Here is a 21,609-nt window from a genome sequence, read left to right as displayed (position 1 = left end):
AATCAGAAGTGGCCACTCCATGGGTCAGTTCATGCTGGTACTTAGCACAATGCTGCCATAGATGCTTTCCCTAAATGTTAGCTAGTGTTTATTTTGAAGTTCCAAGGCTCAAATGACGTGAAATATCACTTTAGTCTATAAAATACTATGGCATATCCATTTAGTTCTGGTTCAGTATTTCTATAACATATTCTTGACTTCATGTTACAGGAAATAATATCCAGTGTTTCCTAACCATGTAGAAGGAGAAAATTATAGATGGTTCATGGTACAGTCAATGTGATTTATTCTGGTTGAAAGGGACATAGTTCAATGTGTTTCAAATATCTGCTTTAGATATACACTCTATCTGAGCTAGCACACATGCTCAGTCCTATGGCACCTTTATCTTCCCACTACTTCTAACTGTAAAGTTGTGAATTATCCAACTTAGTAAACTGACTATTCAAAGGTTAAGTCTCACCTTCTCATAGGTAAGTTGTACAGAATATGGAGAGCCAAAGGTCAAATTCAAATTCAGTTAGTCATGTGGAATGTCCATGGTGGAATTTCAGAACACCCTCATTTCTCAGCTTATTTCCCTCCCAACTTTTTCATTACTTCTTGCCAATTTTTCTCCCAAGGTTCTTCTTCTTTTTAATCTTTTACTGAATTCTTGGCAATTTTCTTCTCAGTATTTTCTGTAGCAAGTAAAATACAAAACCCACTAAGCAGCTATGGAAGAGAAAATCATGTAAGATTTCTCCTTCCTCAGCTTACATAGTAAATATTTTTTGCTGCAGTGCTTGTGTAATGGCTGCATGGCAGATACTTATTTGATGAGGATCATTTTGTGGTTTCAAAAACATCATAATAATTTTGTGGAAACTGATTACATAGTCTAAGCCCCTGACCTCTTTTGCGAATTGCCCATCCTTACTCCCCACCATAAAGTATTATAAACGTTAATTACTTCTCCAAACCTAGGTGCTTTTATAAGAAAATGAGTCACAGAATAAAGATTGTCAAGTCACTTATTACCCAAACACTGGTCTGTTCAGAATTGTCTTGTCACTGGGGCTATGTGAGGCAGGGAAGGTGGGCAAGAGAACAGTGTAAGCTCTTCCTCTCTCTCAATACTGAAATAGGACTATAATGTCATAGGACATGTTATTTGACTAGAGCTAAATCATTCTAATTCTTCTTTTAAAGCTAGCACGGTCCCTAGTGCTAGGCATTAAAAAGAAATGTGTCAAGAAAACCCTAAAGGCCCATGGAGGAAAATGAAGAGATAGCCAATGGACAGAAGGATTCAGAACAGTATTTTTGCAAGTGACTCAATTCACCTAAAAGTCTGTTATCTTAAAATCTGGTCTGTTATCTAAAAATCTAGACTCTAAAAATTCACGTTTATAAAGCAGGGCATGGAGATTTTCCCAAATGAGAGGTTAAAAGTAAAACATACCAACATAACTTATTTGATACTGCATGCTAAAAATTATTCTATCAATAGCACCACTGTGTCCTTCCCCCTTGATAAAGGCTTTAGCTGTCTCATCTAGTGAATAATTTCCAACAACAGACTGCAATCGGAAAACTATGTGAACTATGTTGTGCATGCTTTGCACTTCCACACTCACACACACCTGCCTACTCCTATGACACGGAACATCATGATACACAGGGTACTTTGAAGATCCTAGAGTTGAACAAAAACCCAAGCATGAGGAAGAGGATATCCCATCCCCATCTCTAATTTCAATCCTTGATGCAGGACATTGAGAAACAGGTCAGATTCAGCAGTCAAAATGAAAACAGAGTCATGAATGTTTGGATTTGGCAAGTGGGACCACCCACAGACTATGCTGAGGGATTCTTGTGTTGGTGCCAGCTGCTGAGCACTGGAGGACTCTGTAGGCATGTGTTCCTGTTGTCAAACTCCTACATGCTTAGGAGCTAAAATGTTCATTATACGTATGTGCATATGTGTGTGCATGTATGCATGTGTGTGTGTGTGCATATGTGTATGTATATGTATATATGACAAAAGTGGCAGAAAAAAAGGAACAAAGACTTAGGGATTCTTTAAAATTCAAAAAATTTTACTTAACATTTTGTTTATCCAAGAAAGCAAGGGATCTTAGTGTATTCAGGTTCCTTTTGCACCTCACCATATATGTGTTTATATAACAGAAACAAACATGGAAGTTTAAGTCACTGCAAAAAGGGGAGACTCCTGATGCTCTTCTTTAAAGTCAGACAAACAAGCACCATCATTCCAAGCTTCCTGAACGTGTTGTTCATTCAAGAAACGATCTGTTCAGATTATGAGCCCATGACACTCACAGAATCTTTTCTGAGCAAAATTCTTCCAAGCAACATGTTACCTCAAACTATTTCCAAAACAGTCATCCAGTAAAAATTTACTATTCTATCAGTACTCTAAGTGGACTAAATTAAGATAAAATGTTTAGGGTTGCTTTGTCCACAACTTTCCTCTGTGGTTCAGAAGATAACACGCAGTACACACTTAGCTCGCTGTAATACTACATTTGCCATTTTAAAGAGCAAAGGTATTTAAGAAAAAGCCTTTTATACAGTAACTAAAAAGTTCTAACTCTGTGGCAAAAAGCAGTGGGACAAAAGGAACAAAGACTTGGAGATTCTTTAAAATTAAAAAAAGGTTTTAATTCACATTTTATTTAACTAAGAAAAAGAAGGGTAATTTGCAAATTAAAGGGACAATCAACAACAATGACACCAATAGACTTTTTCAATGTAGAAGGGGAAAAGTTCAGGAGTCTCAACACTTGGTAAAGAACTACATGGAATGCACTCACTGATAAGTAGATATTAGCCCAGAAGCTTTGAATATCCAAGACACAACTCACATATCAAATCATTTCCAAGAAGAAGGAAGGAGAGGGCCCTGGTCCTGGAAAGACTTTAGGAAGCATGGTAGGGGATTGCCAGGACAGAGAAGTGGGAGGGGGTTGATTGCAGAACGGGTGGAAGGAAGAGGGCTTATGAGACTTATGGGGAGGGGGGAACCTGGAAAGGGAAAATCATTTGGAATGTAAACAAAGAATATAGAAAATAATAATAATAATAATAATAATAATAATAATAAAGAACTATAGGCAACTAGGAATGCTGACGGTAGTCTAAGAAACAACAGTTAAGGAAAAAAGAGGGCATTAATTTCAATGAGAGCAAGGTAGAGGGCATGCAGGAGAGTAACAGAACAGTCTCAAAACTACAACTAAAACTAAAAGACAGAACCTACTTAACACTCAGAATGGAGCACTGACAGACAAACAAAATGGAATGCATAGAAACAGTGAAAGAAACCCCAATGGTTTGGAGACAAACTAGCCATATAATGATAGAGCTTAGGCAAGACCCTGAGTTCAGTCTCTACACTGAAGGAGGCTAGGCAGATGAGTTTCACACAGTTAATGGGAAGTTTTGGAGAGCAGTAAATGTGAAGTAATCTTTGAAAGCATAACAACAGGAAATGGTTTAGAAGTAATTGAAGATTTATGTATGAAATACTTTTAAAAAGAAAAATAGAAAGTATAACCATTTCATAACTACTTATTAAGCCCTTCCTAGTGGTACCTCCACTGTTACTTTCAGCCACATCTGTGATCCTTCTACCTTGTTCACCGTCTCTGTGTCCTTCTTGAAGCTATGACCTATACCTGTCCGTTTTCTGATTGTTATTTTAAAGACCTCAGATCTCCTAATCTTGAACCAATTTATACCCATTATTTGCAAGAATGCCTTATTCTCCATGAATAAGCATTTTTTCATTGATGTCCTTTCCAATGAATAAAATCAGATAACTTGTACCAGCTTGCAATCCCATCAGCAGTGGAGGAATGTTTCTCTTTCTCCTGGAAATCAGTCTGGCAGTTCCTCAGAAATCTGGGCATGATACTACCAGAGGACCCCATTATACCACTCCTGGGCATATACCCAAAGGATTACCCAGCATGTAATAAGGACACATGCTCCTCTATGTTCATAGCAGCCCTATTTATAATAGCCAGAAGCTGGAAAGAACCCAGATGTCCCTCAACGGAGGAATGGATACAGAAAATGTGCTATATTTACACTATGGAGCACCATTCAGCAATTAAAAACAATGAATTCATGAATTATTAGGGAAATGGGTGAAACTGGAAAATATCATCCTAAGTGAGGTAACCCAATCACAAAAGTACAAACATGGTATGCACTCACTGATAAGTGGATATTAGCCCAGAAGCTCGGAATACCCAAGACACAATCCACATATCAAATGATGTCCAAAAAAAAAAAAAAAGAAGGAGAGGTCCCTGGTCCTGGAAAGGCTCAGTGCAGCAGTGTATGGGAATACCAGGACAGGAAAGCAGGAGGGAGTTGATTGGGGAAAAGGCAGAAGAGGGCTTATGGGACTTTCGGGGAGGGGGGAACTAGGATCATTTCATTTGAAATGATTTGAAATGTAAATAAAGAATCTATCTAATAAAAAAAGAAGACCCTAAGGAGAAAGCATAACTGAACATAATGTGGAACCTGTGCTATTTTAGAAGAGAAAATTTAGAATTAAGCACAGGCTTCACTTAATAATAATGCTATTGGTCATTAATTATAATAAATAAATTGTGCTAACCCTAGCTCTAACCTGTGCTATTGTAGAAGAGAATATTTAGAGAGAAATCTGAAATAAGCATGGGCTTCAATGAATAATGTATTGGTCATTAATTATGATAAATATTTTGTGGTAATCTAATGTATTAAAAATACATAACTTCCTACATTCCCACAATACTTTTACATAACTTTTGTCTCTTCTTGTCCATCATGACCATAATCTGTGTAAGTGAAATAGTTTCCTATTAGTCTCCATTCTTCTAGACACAACAGTGAACAGAGCACTATTACCAATGATGACAGTAATAATAATGAGTGTTTTATTAATGATGAACTTTCTATGTACTAGAGCATTTACAAAAGCTATAGAATAGGTGATAACTTCCTATTGCAGAGGGGAAGACCCCAGTATTGGGACAAATTAAACGACTTTATGACCCAGCCTTGTATGATTTCAAAATATATGCTATTTATGCTGTGCTAAGCTTCATGTAGTACCCACCTTAATTCTGCTCTCCATCATCCCAGAATGACAGGAATAGACTTCAAAGGTCTCACAGCACTCTTGCACTAAGTTCTCTAAGATAAACCTCCCAGGTCTCGCTCCCCAAATTCATCCCTGCTCACTTGGTATCTTTAATTGCACCATAGCTCTATCAAGATGTTTATAATCCCTGCAACAGGTAAACCACCTGTTTCCGCTCATTTTCTTCACACCCAAGTTTCTGCTCATTTTCTTCTATACACAATGTTACCCATCTTTTTGATTTGTTCTTCAGGAGGTCTTCTCTTAGAGACAGGCTTCCTGAATTATCCAAGTAGGCTCAAGTCTCACCACTGACTTTAACCCAACAACTGTCATAGCTAACATATGGAAATTAGAACCTTATGCTTGTTTCCCCCAAATTTATCATATAAATCTTTCATATGAGAAATGATTAAGCTTTCATTTGGTAACCACTTTGACTCTCCTAAAGTAGACAGTTTTTATTGCCGGTTGGACAGAGCCTAAAGTCACCTGCAAAGAATTCTCCAGACCTGTGTATATCTGTGAGGAATTGTCTTGATTTCTAATTGATGTAGAAGAGCCCAGGCCACGTTTGGATGATACCACTTCCTGGCTGGTAGTCTACTTGGTAAGAGAAAGCTAGTTAAGTGTAAGCCTGCTAGCAAGACAACGAACAAATGAGAAAGCAGCATTCTTCTTGGTTTATCCTTCAAATTCCTACCTTCAGTTCCTTACTCTTTGGTCAAAATCATAGCATTGGAAATCAAAGCCTAACAGTCTGACAGAAAGGAATGGCACAGATACTTTTGGGGGGACTGAAGAAACAATGAAGTGCGGGGACTTCCAATTCCCACTGACTGAGCAGAATGCCACTGTGTCCACATTCCAACCTCCAGGCTCTGCTCTCGCTTTATTTCTTCCATAGATACCACCTTTGTCAACTATGTCACATATGCCAAACATTCAAAATGTCACTGGTAACACCTTCTCCATGACCAGCTATGTCAATATTAATACCGTATCAATGTCTTTTCATTATTCTTTGGTTTTGTGGCTCTTCTCATCCTTAACCATTTTATCTCCACAGAACTAACTCACTAAGAACAACTGGCTCTCAAAGTATTTTCCTGCTTTTTTATGAGGTGGTAATATTCTATATTTCAAAAGAAGCAAAAATAACATAGTGTTTACTGAAGGGATTTTATGCCAAATGCTCCACTGGACAGCTATCTTCTCATTTACTCTAAACAGTCAGACCCCACTTTTCTACTTCTTAAATCCTGTCTGACTTTCTCTCTTGCTTTTCCATAGCTCCAGTGTTTCTAATAAAGAACTCTTGGGGCCACAAGCTTTTCTTGTGATCCCCAGAATTCTATAGAGAATCACCCCATCAGGGGCATGACCTTTTCCTCCATATGGAGGCTGCTCTTCTTTAGGCAGACCCTGATGGAGTCTCTGTCTCTTCTTTTTATTCCTAACACATTACTTCCCCCTCCATTTTCAATTAAATTCATTATTGGTCTATTTCTATCACTCTTTGGGTACTGCATAAAGAATAGCAAGTCTAAGTAGATGAAAACTAATTACTTCTACATTAGAATTTCTTTAGAGCTGCCAGCATAGCATGGGTACAAGGCCATTTACTAGGATCACTGACTGAACTTTGAAGGTTAAATCCGAGTACAGATGTGGGTGGGTGAAGTGGTTGAAGGGAGTATGGGAGAAGTTAAAGGAAAGATAGTAAGCGATGGATTAGAAAAAGCATATACAATATATTATGAAATTCTCAATAAAATTTCTTTATGTTAATAAAGGACTGGGAGAACTTATGGAGATAGATCAGCGGTTGCTTAGAATAGACAAATATACCAAAAATAGAATTTGACTATTAATGAATATGAAGTTTCTGTTTAGAGGTTCTAAAAGAACCTCATTGTACCACACTGGATAGTAAAACACTGAATCATACACTATAAAATAATTGTAATAGTCCTTGCATCTAAAAGAAAGAATAATATATTTTATTTCTCTTTCTTTTATTATTATTGAGATATAATATACATACCATATAATCTTCCATTATTAATATAGGCCATCCTATTATAAAGCTTTAAAAAATACACTATCTTCTTCATCTAAACATTCCAGTGAACTACCCATGTTCAGAATGCTGTAAATACTTGTCACATGGATGTGAGACAGTTCTAAATTTATTAGTAGTAATGTATAAATGTTATATTTGGATTATGTATACTTTTTAGATTGGCTTTGGTTACTCAAAATACCATCTGTAAATTCATTTCTATGGGTATCTAAATCTCTTCTAAAAACAGATCTGGTAACAAACCCAGAATACACCAACCTCCTGATTGTAAAAGAAGGACTTTTGGAAAAGCATGGATATCTTCAAGGTTAACCCAATTTTTAGGATAGCTTCTCTTTTCACTGTGGTCTCAAAGTAAACACAAACTATTACTATTGAATTCATAGAGACTTTTTGCCTGTTTGTTTTCAGTATGATCCATCCTACCATGTGATCCAGACAGGCCTAGAACTCATTATATAGCCAAGATTGGCTTCAACTTCATGCGCTTTTTTCTTCAGTCTCCTGAGTATTGGGATTGCAGTCATGAAGTCCACACCCCATGCATAAGGAATTTTTAATTTTACAAAATCCAAACATACTTTAAAAATAAACTGCATCTATTTATAAATTTTCTAACTTAAAGTAGGAGTCATGGTTTTATTCACTGAACCATCTCCTCCAGCTTAATCCTACCGGGATTCTTGATATTTATGCATTAACTTAATAGAGAACTAAGTGTGTAATTTGGTTAGTCTGAAGACTGAATGAGCATAATCCATGTAGTGGCTTAAATGTGAAATACCCACAGTTGGCTCATGTGTTTGAACACATTATCCCCAGTTGGTGGTACACTGGTTTAGGAGGAAGAGCTTTACTAGAGAAAGTAGGCTACTAGAAGTGGGCCTTGAAGATTGGTAGCCTAGACTCCCACTTCATATTGGCTGTCTGCTTCCTGAATATGGGTACAACATGTCTAGCCATTCTCCCATTCCTGCCCGTCCTTTACCAAGATGAACTATATCCTCCCCGAACAGAATTTAAAATAAACTCTTCCTTCCTCAAGGTGAGTAGTCAAGGTATTTTATCACAACAATGACACAAGGAGCTAACACAATCAGCATTTTTTCATAAATATGCTTACCTCCTGTAGTTGGCAAGCTTTGACAACGCTCTTATATCTGTACTCATCATAGGAAACACCAAAGATGATATTTTCTTTGATAGTACCCGGCATAATCCAAGAAAATTGAGAGCAGAATGAAACTCTTCCACTGTGCTTAATAATTCCCTCTGAAGCTTCCAATTCTCCCAAAATCAACATCAGGAGTGATGTCTACAAATAAAAACAATTGCTAAATTGTTTGATCAAATAACTTATCTTTTTCTTGCCTCCAATCATTTCAATCAGAAGTCTTCCAATGTTTTAAGAGTCTATAAACTCATTTGATTAAAGATGTTTTAGTATGTCATGATACAGGTACTTTTCTAGGCATAAAAAATATCAAGGGAATGCAAGAGACCTGGGCAACACAGATGCTATATGCAGGATCAAGCTTCACAAAGAAGCTTGAAAAGTGAGCCCCTGGGATCCCTTTGCAGGTAGGAGATTGGTGCCAGTGAACACTTGTTGAGAGCTCATGGGCTTGGTGCTGCCACTATGCTCTAACTATATGAGTATGTTTATCACAATGAACTAACATAGATTCAGCATTATCTTTTTCTTTTAAAGGGAGATTAATCTGAAAAAAAAGCATATTCAAATAGCCTTTCTTAATGTTTATGATATACTAAGAGATAACCCCAAATAACTATCATTAAACAAACTTATCAATATTATTCATGCAAAATAAGAAAGTACTTTCACTTTATTAGTATAAAAACGTAAGAAAAGAATTTAAACACTATGTGACCTGTTAGAGTAGTCCTAAGTAAAAAACAAGTATGTATAAAACAGGTGACAGATCTGAATATGGTATAGAGAATTTGTTAATCTCCTTAAAAAAAGCTGGATGTCAAGGTGTGTGTGTGTGTGTTTGTGTGTGTGTGTGTGTGTGTGAGAGAGAGAGAGAGCGCGCTACAATGTGAACATGTGGGCACCTCTGCCCTTCTGTGTGCATAACACCAGAGCAGGATATTAGGTATCTTCTATGTCTCTTCTTATTGCTCTGAGGTAAACCAAGTGTCCCAATGAACTGAAACTTGTAGTTTCACCTACATTGGCTGCCAATGAACTCCTAGGATCCAACTGTCTCAGCCTCTCAACATAGGGTTATGGGTACTCCTAATATGGGAGCTTGGAATTCAAACTCAGGTCCCCGTGCTTACACAGAAAGTGCTCTTAATCTACTCTACCATTGAGTAAAAAGAAAAATAGGTAGCAGGAGAAGGAAAAATACTGATTTTATCTGATCTCCTATGAATGAAGAAAGTGTAAAGAATAAATGAAATATGAAGCATATACAAGAATTATAAATAAATCCAGTAGAACAAAATATAGACTTTATGGAAAATTATAATGTAGTTTTAGTATCCTTGAGTACAATATAGCATACCACACAAAAATTTTGTTTTTCTTTTCTTACTTAACTACATATCTTGTAAATTTTTCTATAACCAAGGACTATAGAACTTCAATACATAATCATATCACTCCAAAGATATCTATATAAAATCTCTGTAAATATATAAGGGTATAACATACAAGATTATTAGGATATACTTTAGATTTAAATAAACTATCAAATTAAGAGGTATAAAATTAACTTTCAATGTAATATTTTAAAACATATTATAGCTAGATAATTTTCCAGACAAGTGATAATTTTTCTTTTTTGTTATTACAAAACAGCAGTCTCTCTGAGGAAGTTGTCAGATTCCCTAATCAGAAGTAAACCTGGATCTTTCTCTGCCTTCACAGCAATTTTCTGTGAGAGGCAGGAACAGTCCAAGATTCTAATTAGTTATTAATTAATGTTTCATAGAATTGCCTGAGGGTTAACTACTGATAAGTTCAACAGTTTGTGATTCCAAAGTTATTTTTATATATAGTTCATGTATTGGTCTTAAGTACACAAACAATTCATTTTTAAAAATTCTGTGTAACACAATTAATACCCTCTCTCTCCTAAGCAGAAAGTGTGCTTTCAGGTTGCCTGTGTCTTTTATAGCATTAGCTACTCAGATTCATGTGGTACCGTTTTCTTTTAATAGTGAAAACTATCTCTAATCCCATATCAGAAAATGAGGAAAAAAATAACACCCTGAGGAGCAAGTTTTTCTGTAGGAAGAGAATATAAAACTATATCTACTTTATTTAAAATGCCCATGTCACTTGTCTGGCTGCAGTGTGAGAGGATGCACCTAATCCTGTAGAGCTGATGTCCCAGAGAAGAGATGCCCAGGGTTAGGTACCCTCTCAGAGGCAAAGGGGAGGGAGAACGGGATGAAGAATTCTGGGAGGGAGGGTGTAAATAAATAAAATAATTAATTAAAAAATGAGCAATAAAGATTTTTCAGTATTTAAATATATAAAATAAAACAAAATAAAATGCCTATGTCATATATAAGAAAACAATTGGAGAGAAAAATAAGCAAAATGTACAGTGATTAGAAAATTTATGCTATTTTATTTCCAAAATCTCATATAAAACTCTTAAAATCCCTGTTTGAGATATTAATATAAAATAGAAACAGTAAGACAAATTCCATCTTAGAATCATTTTTGTTTTCATTAATTAATTCATTTATTTATTCACTTTACATCCTGACTTCAGTTCCCTCTCCCAGTCCCTCTCTCACAAATCCCTACCCCCATTACAACTCCACTTCTCCTCAGAGAAAGAGAAACCCACCTTGGGTACAAGCCTGCTCTGAGACATCAAGTCTCAGTAGGATTAAATGCATCCTCTCCCAGTGAGGCCTCCACAATGAAGTCCTGCTAGGGGGTAGGGGATCTAACTGCAGACAAGAGAGTCAGAGACAGCCCCTGGTCCAATTGCTAGGGGACCCTCATGAAGACCAAGCTGCATATCTTCTATAAGAAGTGTGTAGAGAGCCTAGGACCAACTCATGCAAACTCTTTAGTTGGTTTGATCTCTGTGACTACCCATGGGCCCAGGTTAGTTGACTCTGAAGACCTTTTTGTAGTGTGCTTGAAGCCTCTGGTTAGTTCAATCCTACCCTCCAACCTTCATAAGACTTTCTGAGCTGAGCCTCATGTCTGGCTGTATGCCTTTGCATATGTTTCCATCCATTGCTGGATGAAGTCTCTCAGGAGACATATAGGCTAAGTTCCTGTGATCCTTAATTTTCATTTTTGTTTTATAACAGCATTGCCTCATCCTTCTTTTTTCCCCTCCTCTTTTTCCTTCCCATCCTTCCTCTCCTATTGTTTCATATTCTGAAACAGAATTTTAGGGATTAAAAACATATATTTGTATTACTGAAAGGTACTCTAAAACAACACTCTGATTGCAACAAGAATTTATTTTATGGATCTCCACACCAAGTACTTTGCTGCTCAAAGCATGGACTCAGTCAAATTTTATTTCTTTGGTCCTTAATGTATCATCTAGGTAACGATGAGAAAACAAGCATCCATCATTATCTACATGATAACATATCTGAGACATCAAGAGAAAGCCTCTTGGCAGGGAAATTACATCTTTGAGCACCTTTCACTTGTAGCCAATTCGATTTTTTCAGCTGTTTCTCCAAATCATAATTGGTTGTTCTTAGTCCTGGGTGGGGAGTAACATAGCCACTGGATAAATTAACATTTTAACATTCATTTAACATATTTTAATAATATATAAAAATCAAAACTGGGTCTTCCAATAAAATCCCACATATATAGAGAAGTCAAATATGTATATAGAGAGGTCAAATCTAAACCAGGGGTTTTTTTTTTAACAGCTCTGAAAATAGATCTGTTGTAATGAATGGTTAAAAGGATAGTTCTTGAAAGACATCTATATGTATGACAATGTTAAGTTATATACAAAAAAGTCATAAGAAATTATGTGAATAACTAAAACCTGGAGGAAATCATTACTGAAACAACTTATATTTTAAGGAATCATTAGTATACTCAAAATTCCTACACATTATATATATTGCACCAGATATTCCATACATATATGAATGTCTCTGAAATATTTCATATGCTGCAAACTGGAGAAAAAGGAGAAACGAATAGTAAATTAAATTGTTAATGATATTGAATAAGTAGACAAAAACCAAGCAAAAAAAAATTTAATGTCTTGGCAAAATACAACATCAATGGTTTAACTGTAGCATCTTAGGGATAATTAACAGCTGCCTGATTAGACCTAAGGCCAAATCATTAAGAGTATTCAATTCATATATTGAATATTCAATCTAGTAATGTAGACCCACAGCTGGAGAGGTCATAGCTCTTAAAGGAGATCTTACTACTGCGATTTTGTAAACTAATATAATTTCTAAGTGGGTTCTATATATTTATCTTGATAGCCACAGGTAAGCGTAGTTCTCACCTCTTTTTGGAGACACATCTTTTTGCACTGGATGGAAAGTACTGCAGAGATCTACAGCTAGTCACAGAAGAATTGACCATGTTGATTGATACATCTACAATGCAAGCTCTTTATTTAAGGCTCAGGGAAAATTGTGGAAGATGGGGCTAAAAGATAGCCAGAGAACAGGCATATTTACTGCTAGATAGTATCTCCTAAACAATGAGATTCTACACCTATGAAAAATTAAAAATCCTGTTACCTAAACAAGTTCTACATGATGACATTACCAATTGACATGAAAATGTAGATGAGGGTATCTCATGAAGCTCCATCCCCTAGATGAAAAGTTACAGGCAAAGTTGTTGAGAGGGAGAATCAATTTTCTCCAAAAATGAACTCTCTGATAGGTTATCCAATTTTAAGTGATCAGTCCTAAAAACATGTAATATATAAAACACAAAATAGATCCTGAACATTATACATAATAATAATAATAAACAAAATACTTTTGAATTTGAATGGAAGTGAGGAAGGGTACATGGAAGGAGTTAGATACTGGAAAGGGGACAGGAATTATGAAAATACAGTATTTGTGTATGAATTTCTCAAAAATTATCAATTTAAAGAGAGACAGTACCTTTCCTGATCCAGTAGATCCAGTAATAGCCAACATCTCTCCTTTCTCTATATTCATATTGATGTTTTTCAACACAGGATTTCCCACAAGACAGAGATGACCAAAACTGAGTGGGTTCTCACCACTGGATTGTTTTCTGTCATCATTGTTTAGTTGTACTTTCTCCAGTAATTCCCCAAATCCCTATTGATACACATTAAAGATAATAATGTTTTCAGATTATCCACAGAAAACTTTATGTGCAATCTGTGCAAAAAATACATGGTACAGGATCCATTAAAATACATACATACTATTTCATTTATAATATATACCTATAAAGCACGTGGTTTCTGGAGAGTATGGTTCAATGTGTTTGAGAAATAGGTATATTTAATGAGAACAAGATCTCTATTAGACTTTTGCTTATCATTGCCTCAATTTCATATTATTAATGGCTAATGTGTGTGTGTGTGTGTGTGTGTGTGTGTGTGTGTGTGTGTGTGTACACCTAGTCTATAAGGAAGTATACACATAAACCCTTTTTCCTACAGACTTGGTAAATAAACATTAATTAATTTTCAGCATAATATATAAGGCCAGTTTTACAATCTTCTCTTAAACTATACACTGGCTCAGCAAAAAGCCACAGTTAGCTCACAGGGGGGAATTACAAAGCAGTACTCACTCCCAGTCCTCTAAGATTTACTCCAAATATTTGTCATTGGATACAAATACAAGTGATGAAGCTGCTAGTGGATTCAAAGTAATTTTTCTGTACAAGAGTATGTGCGGGGTGGAGGGAAAACAGGCAGCATACCCCAGCTGATATTAGGCCCCCAGCACACATACGGTAGGGGACTTCTGGGTCTGCGTTCATTCAGAGAAGATACACCTAACCCTCAAGAGACTGGAGGCGCCAGGGAGTTTATAGAGGTCAGGTAGGGTTGGGGGGGGGGCATCCAAGTGGAGACAGGTGAGAGGGAGGTATGGGATGTGGAACAGTTGGAGGGCAGATGGGGGTGGGTGGGGAATAAAATATGGAGTTTAAAAAAATAAATTAATTAAAAAAAATTGCTTGCCTCTCTATTGCCCAATGGAAGCACTGAGATATTGTCTCCAAAGCAAAATAAATAGCATCAAATAATGATCATGAAGAAGCCTGTGAAACCTGTGTGATTAGTTTTAAGTGAATCTATTTTTAAGTTCACAATATCCAAAGATTCTCTTTCCTAAAGTTAACCTGCCTGAGAATTCATTGTCTGCTACTTATGATCCACTTGCACCTCACAATTGTTCTTGCCTCACTTCCTACAGAAACAACTGCCTCTGTAGTACTGTGTCGATAACATTAAGGTACTCTCCAGAATCTGAAAAACCAGATCCAAACAATGGCGTTAAAAGGAACGATGATGTCTTGAAACAAAAGAGAACCACAAAAGCAAAGATAAAAATAGTAAGGATTTAAATCTAGTATCGAAGGCATCATCTTCCTGGCCCATTATATGAAATCAATTATATGACTTTAAAGAAATAAAGGCACTATAAGTTGCATTTAATGTTCCTGGTTCCCCACTTTTCACTTTATAAAAGAGAATAGCCCCTTTTTATAGCCCTATCAGATACAGTATCTTTCAAGTCTTATATTTTATTAAGTAGAAATTTAGGTGCGTGAAAAGGAAAAAGCTCAATTTTTTACATATTTTAAAAAGTCATAATATTTAGAAATTCTCACCTCCTCCCAATATGCTGTTACATTCTCCATGACTATGCCTGTGGTCATTAAGTTATACTCCAGTACTTTATATTCTTGATTCTGTAGAAAATCCTAGTCAATGAAGACCAAATCTCTCAATTGTAGAATCACAATAGCAAAAATGTATTGTTATATCTTCTTATGCTCTAAATTACAGTGTTTTGTATGGATTTTAACAATTAAATTAGAAGTTGTTTCCTAATAAATTGTTACAATTGTCTTAAAGTACCAAGTAGCAGGATTCATCATAGTCAAAATACATTCTTGAAATATATTAGTATATGAAATTAGTTTTATACATTAGATATCAGTGTACAGTTGTTTCTTTCTTATATTTTTATACGGAATATGAATTTCTAATGAAACCCTGACAATTTATTCATGTGTCAGTTCAAGGCTAGTACAAATGAAAAGAACAACAAATTTTTCAACATTCTCTTTACAAGCAACTTCACAATCATTGCTCCTCTATATAAAGGGAAGAGAAGGACTTCATAGAACTACTTCTCAGTTCTCTGCAAAAGGCCTCCATCAGAGAGTTCAAACCGTATGGTTCTTAGGGAAGGTGGAGAGCATAAGGCTTAAATCTGTGCACCAAAGTCTTCGCCTGGCCTCTTGTCTTTCTTCCTTGCCCCTCCCCCTTCTTCTATTGAGTTGTCTCATTTCCTTCTCTTTTCAGATATTTCTGTGTTACTGTTCATTGATATTCCCATTTCTCCTCTTACATCTCTGCCCTTCTCTCCATCTTTCTTCTCTCATTCCTCCACCCAACTACAGTGATGTCAGCAGAGAAATAAGATTCATCATAGAGCCACTATGATTCTATGTTTCAGTAACTGCTCTAGTCACACAGCTCAAGTTCATTTAACCTTGAAGATGAAATGTTGAGTAGAAAAGGCTATAAAAGATCTGATGAGCTGGGCAGGGACACACGCTTGAGGCCAGTTGCTTTAACTGCAGGAATCCAAATTACTAGATAATCTCAAACCTCCAGAAGACACTCAATACATATATGTGTATACATATGGATGTCTGTGCACAGAGGTACAAATGATATCTCTCTACTTCTCATTTCCATCAATTAATTTAAAAGTTTTAAAGACCAAGTAAAAGAGATATAAAAGCTAAAATGGCATTTAGCCTGTTATTTGTAACATCAGCCACTTAACGAGCAGCCTGCCGCCCCTACATTTATTCTTCATAATGATTTACTTTCTGGACAATAAGACATTTTGTCTCAGAACTTTATTCAATATGTTATGAATAAGCTACTTCTTATGTAATGCTCAAAATAAAGCTGTAAGCCCCACCTGCCCAGGGCTCAGGTAACTTCCTGGCATGCTGGGAGATGAAGTTCTTGGAACATAACAATGCCCCATGGGAAAGCACAGTGTCCTATAAGGTGAGCATTCCAGGGTTGGCTGAATAAATAATTGAATATTATTTTTATATCTTTAAAACATTTTTTTAACTTCCTGCTAAAGTTTATTTTCAATGTTTTTGGATATTTTCATGCTGCCTAGGAATGATCTATTTACAGATTCCTTGGATGGGACTTTCTAGATTACAGAAACAATTATTTTAAATTCATTTGACCTACAAAATCTCCCAGGATTTTATTTCATTAGATTCTCACTGGAAGGGCTCATGGGACTATATATGAAAATGAAAAGAGAAAATCTACGTAATAAATCCCAAATCAAGAAATTCATTTTAGAGATTTTTTCCCACTATACAAATTCTAAAATGTTTCTAAAATCATGTAAGTATATCATCACGAAAGTTACCTGTACTTTTCTTATCATTCCCAAAGAATCATACCATATCTGTACAGCAGTGGGGAATTGGCGTGTGACTGACATACGCAGGACTATGCAGAATGAAATGGTTGTGAATATTTTTCGGAGGACGATTCCGTTGATGACTGTGTAGGGAAGCACAGATAAAAAGACTACAAAGGACCCTGAAAAGAAGAAGGCAGAGCTAGTGAAGAACCTCAGATAGGCTGCCTTCCGGGTCAGTTTCAGTTCTGCCCTGTGGGAAAAAGAAGATTTTTTTCAATTATCAAGTATGTTAGAATATAAAATCTGAATATACAGTCCAAAGTTTGGGCAAGTTATGAAACTTCTCGGCCTCAGAATACTTGTTAACATAAAACAACCAAGAACTTCAATTACTATCATAATTAAATTTTTAATAATAATTCAAATTAATTTAAATTGTATTATCTAAATATATTTAATTGAATATTATTTTTATATCTTTAAAACTTGTAATTTTAGTAACTTCATTATTAATGTTTGAAATGTTGAGTGGAAGGGAAAACAATGTTACAAGCTTTATGAACAAAAGGGAAATTTTGTATTTATCGATCAGATTCTTAGCATTTTTGAGACTCTAGCTTGGCTTTAAATCGCACTGACAAGGTATGTCTATCAAGAGGAGAGGTTAACACGGACAGAGAGCATCTGAGAAACGTGTTCTGGGTATTTTCTCCCCTGTCACATCTACTGGTGCTGAGATGCTGCACTAGCCTCCCAGGAGCTACTCTGTAGTCAAAGACCAAGTGATTGAGTTGCTGGTGGTTCTTCAAAGAGCAGGGAGTAGTAGCTCCTCCCTCCTATTCCCTTTCATTGCAGTGTAGCAATCCTCTAGTCTGTTCTAGTCTGAACTCCAATTGGGAGGTATTTACTTTTTTAACATATACATGACAAGGTAAAATGCTTTAATGGGCAGAAAGCAAGAATCACAGAAGATGGTGACAAAGGGAAAATGGAGAACAATACTGCCCTCAACCCCACCACTGTTCCGGGAGCCATAAAACTTCAAGCCACTTGTAATCACTTGTAAAAAACAACCAGTTCTTGTGTGGGCAAAGACCAGTGGTGAACACAAAATGAAGGCTCTGTCTGAAAGGAAGAGTAACTGATCTACAGCCTGGTGCAGGAAGGACGTGACATACAGACAGCATGCTTTCACGTGCCTCTAATCCAGAGAAACAAGTGTTATTGTCAAGTGATAGAACTAAAAAAAAATATTTTTTAAGTTCTCAAAGAAAACATATTATTGAGCTCACTGATGGAGGTAATGTACATAACTTATATTGTGATTAGCCTAATTAATGAGTTGTAGTGTTTTATCTTTCAATAAATTTGTACTGAAGACGGACTAGTATTTGGGTTCTGCCTGTCTTACCTGTGTTTAAAGGAAGCCACTCTTCCCTCTACTTAAAAGTGATTCCATCACTAAAGAAAAAATACTATTTCCCTTGTAAAGATGTAGTTAAGCTTAGATGACAGCATAGCAGAAGATAAAGGGCAATGTGTATCCCTTTTCTTCTATAGATTAAAAATATATTGATGAGGCTGGTATTTATAAAAGTAAAGAATTCTTTACAAATGGTAGTATAGTATCAAAATTGTTCAAATATATTAGAACAGCTCAGAAAAGTGAGAAGTACATAGGAAAAAGAATAATCGCTCAATGAGAAAACACTTAACAGCATCATCTAGAAACTATTATAAAATCCCTAACATTTTATGAGTCATAAAAAATTCTATCAGTTTCTTATAAAAAATTGAAAATGCCTTTATAGCTAAAAAGCAATAAAAGGCAGATTTTTTTTCAAGAACATTTGCATAGCCTTTGGCCCAGTTCAATAGGTTTCTAGGCTGAGGTAATCGTCCTTAAAAGAGCATCCCGTCAGTCTCTCCTAGAACATTGTATTTGCTCTGTGGAGTAAAGCAATTCTTGCTTTCCTTTTTACGTCAGAACTCTCAAGCTTTTTCAGGAAACAGTTTCATACTGTATCAAACAGGTTACAAGCAGACAAACGCTAGCTATTAGAATTAACCAACCCGAAATAGAGAATAGGAAAGATGGATTTCATCATGTGAGGGAAAGAAGGGTAAAATACCAAGGTCAAATAAAGAAAACCAAACCAAAAAAGAAACAAAAAACTGTCAGCCACAGGAACGACCTTCTGAGAGCTGATTGCGAAGCCTGAGAAAACTGGATACTGACAACCTCATAAACCCTGCCATGACTGTGACAGAGTGTGAGGGAGCACTCAACTTATTAATGCGAAAAACAACTCTTATCAACTGAACAATTCCCCAAGATCTTTAAGGATGTTTCTGGAAAGAAAATGCAATTCCTTTCCTGGATTTACCTTGAAAGGCATAACAAAAACAGGTGAGCAATACTATTTGGAAAATAAATACTCTTTCGGCCCTTTCTATTTACACGGCAAAGGACTTAACATTGCAGCCTTTCCATTGTTGTTCCAATCACACACCTGTGGATCAGTTACTATTGTCTGCAGGCCTCCAGAAGCCTGAATAGAAAATAGTCCAAATTCATACCATTGCAAAGAGCACTCTTCAGTTCCTTTTGCCTGTGAAATACACATATACCCCACGTCTTTAAATTAGTAGTATCCTTCATGGTGCACCCACTCTCAGAAGTCTAAAATATTTCCTTGACTGTAGTTGGTAGAACAGGGAAGTCAACTAAAGAAAAATGGTACATGACTCAAGCAATGCTCATGTTTCTTTTACCCAAAATTATCTCGGTAATTATGTATCAGCCTGTGCTGTATTTTTTTGTGGAGGGATCAGAGGTCATCTTTACTGATCTGTAAAAGGTTATCTGACGTGAAAGAAGACAAGACACACACAGGCATGAAGCAAAGACTCCATCTCAGGAGCTGCCTTTGTTACAGGACTGACTTAGCCTCGTGTACGCAATTTTGGGTGAGTAACACTTAGGAGACTTTCCTTTGTCATTGTTCTTCAGGCTCAGACTAACAGGCACAAGTTGTCCAAACGTGGTTGCCCCCCACTCTTTGTAAGTCATAACACTTGAATTACAGTGTCATGTAAGATCACTCTTTTCTCTCACAACGATATATTTTAATATTTCCACTTATAGTTTCAATTAGCTCACAGCATCTTCATCATTGTTTAATTACATAAAGGGTATGAAACAACTATGAACTAGTATAGGAGAATCGTTAATAAGAGATAACTATTCATGTACTACAAAAGAACTGAATCAACTGTAAAACCATAAGCCAGGGACAGGTGTGGTGGCACATGCCTTTAAGTTCTAGGTCTATATACTGAGGTCTATGCTACCCAGGGGTACATAGTGAGAGACCCAGTCTCAAAAAACAAAAGAAAACATTTGCACATCAAAATGATTTATGTGGCTGATGTATAAACCATGATAAAACTCAGGAAATACACTTGAGTTTTAGAAAGTGCAGACAAGATGAAAATCCACATGAGTGGTCAGTTTTAAATGTTAAATATAAAATTGGAGCAGTATTTCAATTAGGTCAACTCACTCTCTCAAGTTTTCAATTATTTTCTCCATCGCTGATTCCCAACAATATGCCTTAACAGAATAGATATTGTCGATAATTTCTGATGTGATCACTAGTCTTTCATTGATCTTTGGAGCTCTGTTATCTCTGTAAATCAATCAATTGATCAAATAATTAATAACAAAAACAAGTCTAATTATCTACTAATAACTATTCAAAATTTTAAGAAATTCCATATTTTTGTTACATAGATAAACATTTTGTTATTAAACAGCTGGGAACAAACAAAATTCTAACCAGGTGGAGCACATTTTAATTCCAGCACTCAGGAGTCAGAGGCAGGCAGACCTCTGAGTTCTAGATCAGCTTGGTCTACAGCATAAAAAAAAGTGTCAGATACCCACCATTAGATGAACTTTGGACAATATCTCTAATCCAATCCTTTACAAAGTCTCTAAGAGGTGATCACTTCCATTGTGTGAAGCAAATGAAAGTATATACAAACTTAAAAAAAAACTGTATCTCCAGATTTTCAACTTTCTATCATATTCAAACAGGCAAACTACAAATTTTCTGCAATAAGCACATCACATAGCTCATATCACCAATAAAAGTAATATAAGCTTTGGTAGGATGGCCTACAATATGGAGAGGAAGAGACCAGTTTGCTCCACATAAAATTTAGGCATTTCTTTCCAGCTCATATAAATACAATATCCATTTTACCTAAACTTTATGAATATAAAAATTACTGAACCTTAAATCATGCACAAAGAAATTCTGTAGACAAATAGAAAAAACAATTATCCTTTTGTTATAGAAAGAATTATTTACAGAATTAAAATAATCCCTTCTAAGTGATATGGCATGGTTTTATTGTCAGGGCTTAGAGAAGTCCAATTCAAATTCCTTCAAGCTTTGACAAAGATCACTACCTGTACTTCACCATCATCTTCCCTAAGATAGCTTGAAAAATAACCAGGACTATGAGTAAACCAAGGCCACAGAATGCTGAGAACTGTAACAAGTCCCAGAGAAGCCCCATCAGAAGAGCCACTTGTAAAGGAGCAATCCATATAAAATGTGCCAAGGCAAGTCCCTGAAAAACAAAAGCACAGAGAAAATCAAGTGGCATATTACACTCCACCATCAAAAACCAAGCAGAAAGACACATGTGGAAGGAAATGAGCACTGAA

General features: G+C 36.0%; 1 protein-coding gene across 1 annotated transcript in view; it reads right to left on the bottom strand.

The window, feature by feature from the left end:
- Cftr (CF transmembrane conductance regulator) overlaps positions 1-21,609 on the bottom strand; it is a 170,083-nt gene that overhangs the window by 82,250 nt on the left and 66,224 nt on the right. Inside the window, exons 6-11 of the mRNA XM_052173280.1 lie at positions 21,349-21,512; positions 20,435-20,560; positions 16,872-17,118; positions 15,064-15,156; positions 13,350-13,532; positions 8,356-8,547 (exon numbers count right to left, since the gene is read on the bottom strand). Of these exons, the coding sequence (XP_052029240.1) occupies positions 8,356-8,547; positions 13,350-13,532; positions 15,064-15,156; positions 16,872-17,118; positions 20,435-20,560; positions 21,349-21,512 (1,005 nt within the window). The remainder of the gene's footprint in view (positions 1-8,355; positions 8,548-13,349; positions 13,533-15,063; positions 15,157-16,871; positions 17,119-20,434; positions 20,561-21,348; positions 21,513-21,609) is intronic.

This window comes from Apodemus sylvaticus, chromosome 2 (assembly GCF_947179515.1).
Source record: "Apodemus sylvaticus chromosome 2, mApoSyl1.1, whole genome shotgun sequence".
Classification (NCBI taxonomy): domain Eukaryota; kingdom Metazoa; phylum Chordata; class Mammalia; order Rodentia; family Muridae; genus Apodemus; species Apodemus sylvaticus.
This window is presented reverse-complemented; position numbering and strand designations above follow the sequence as displayed.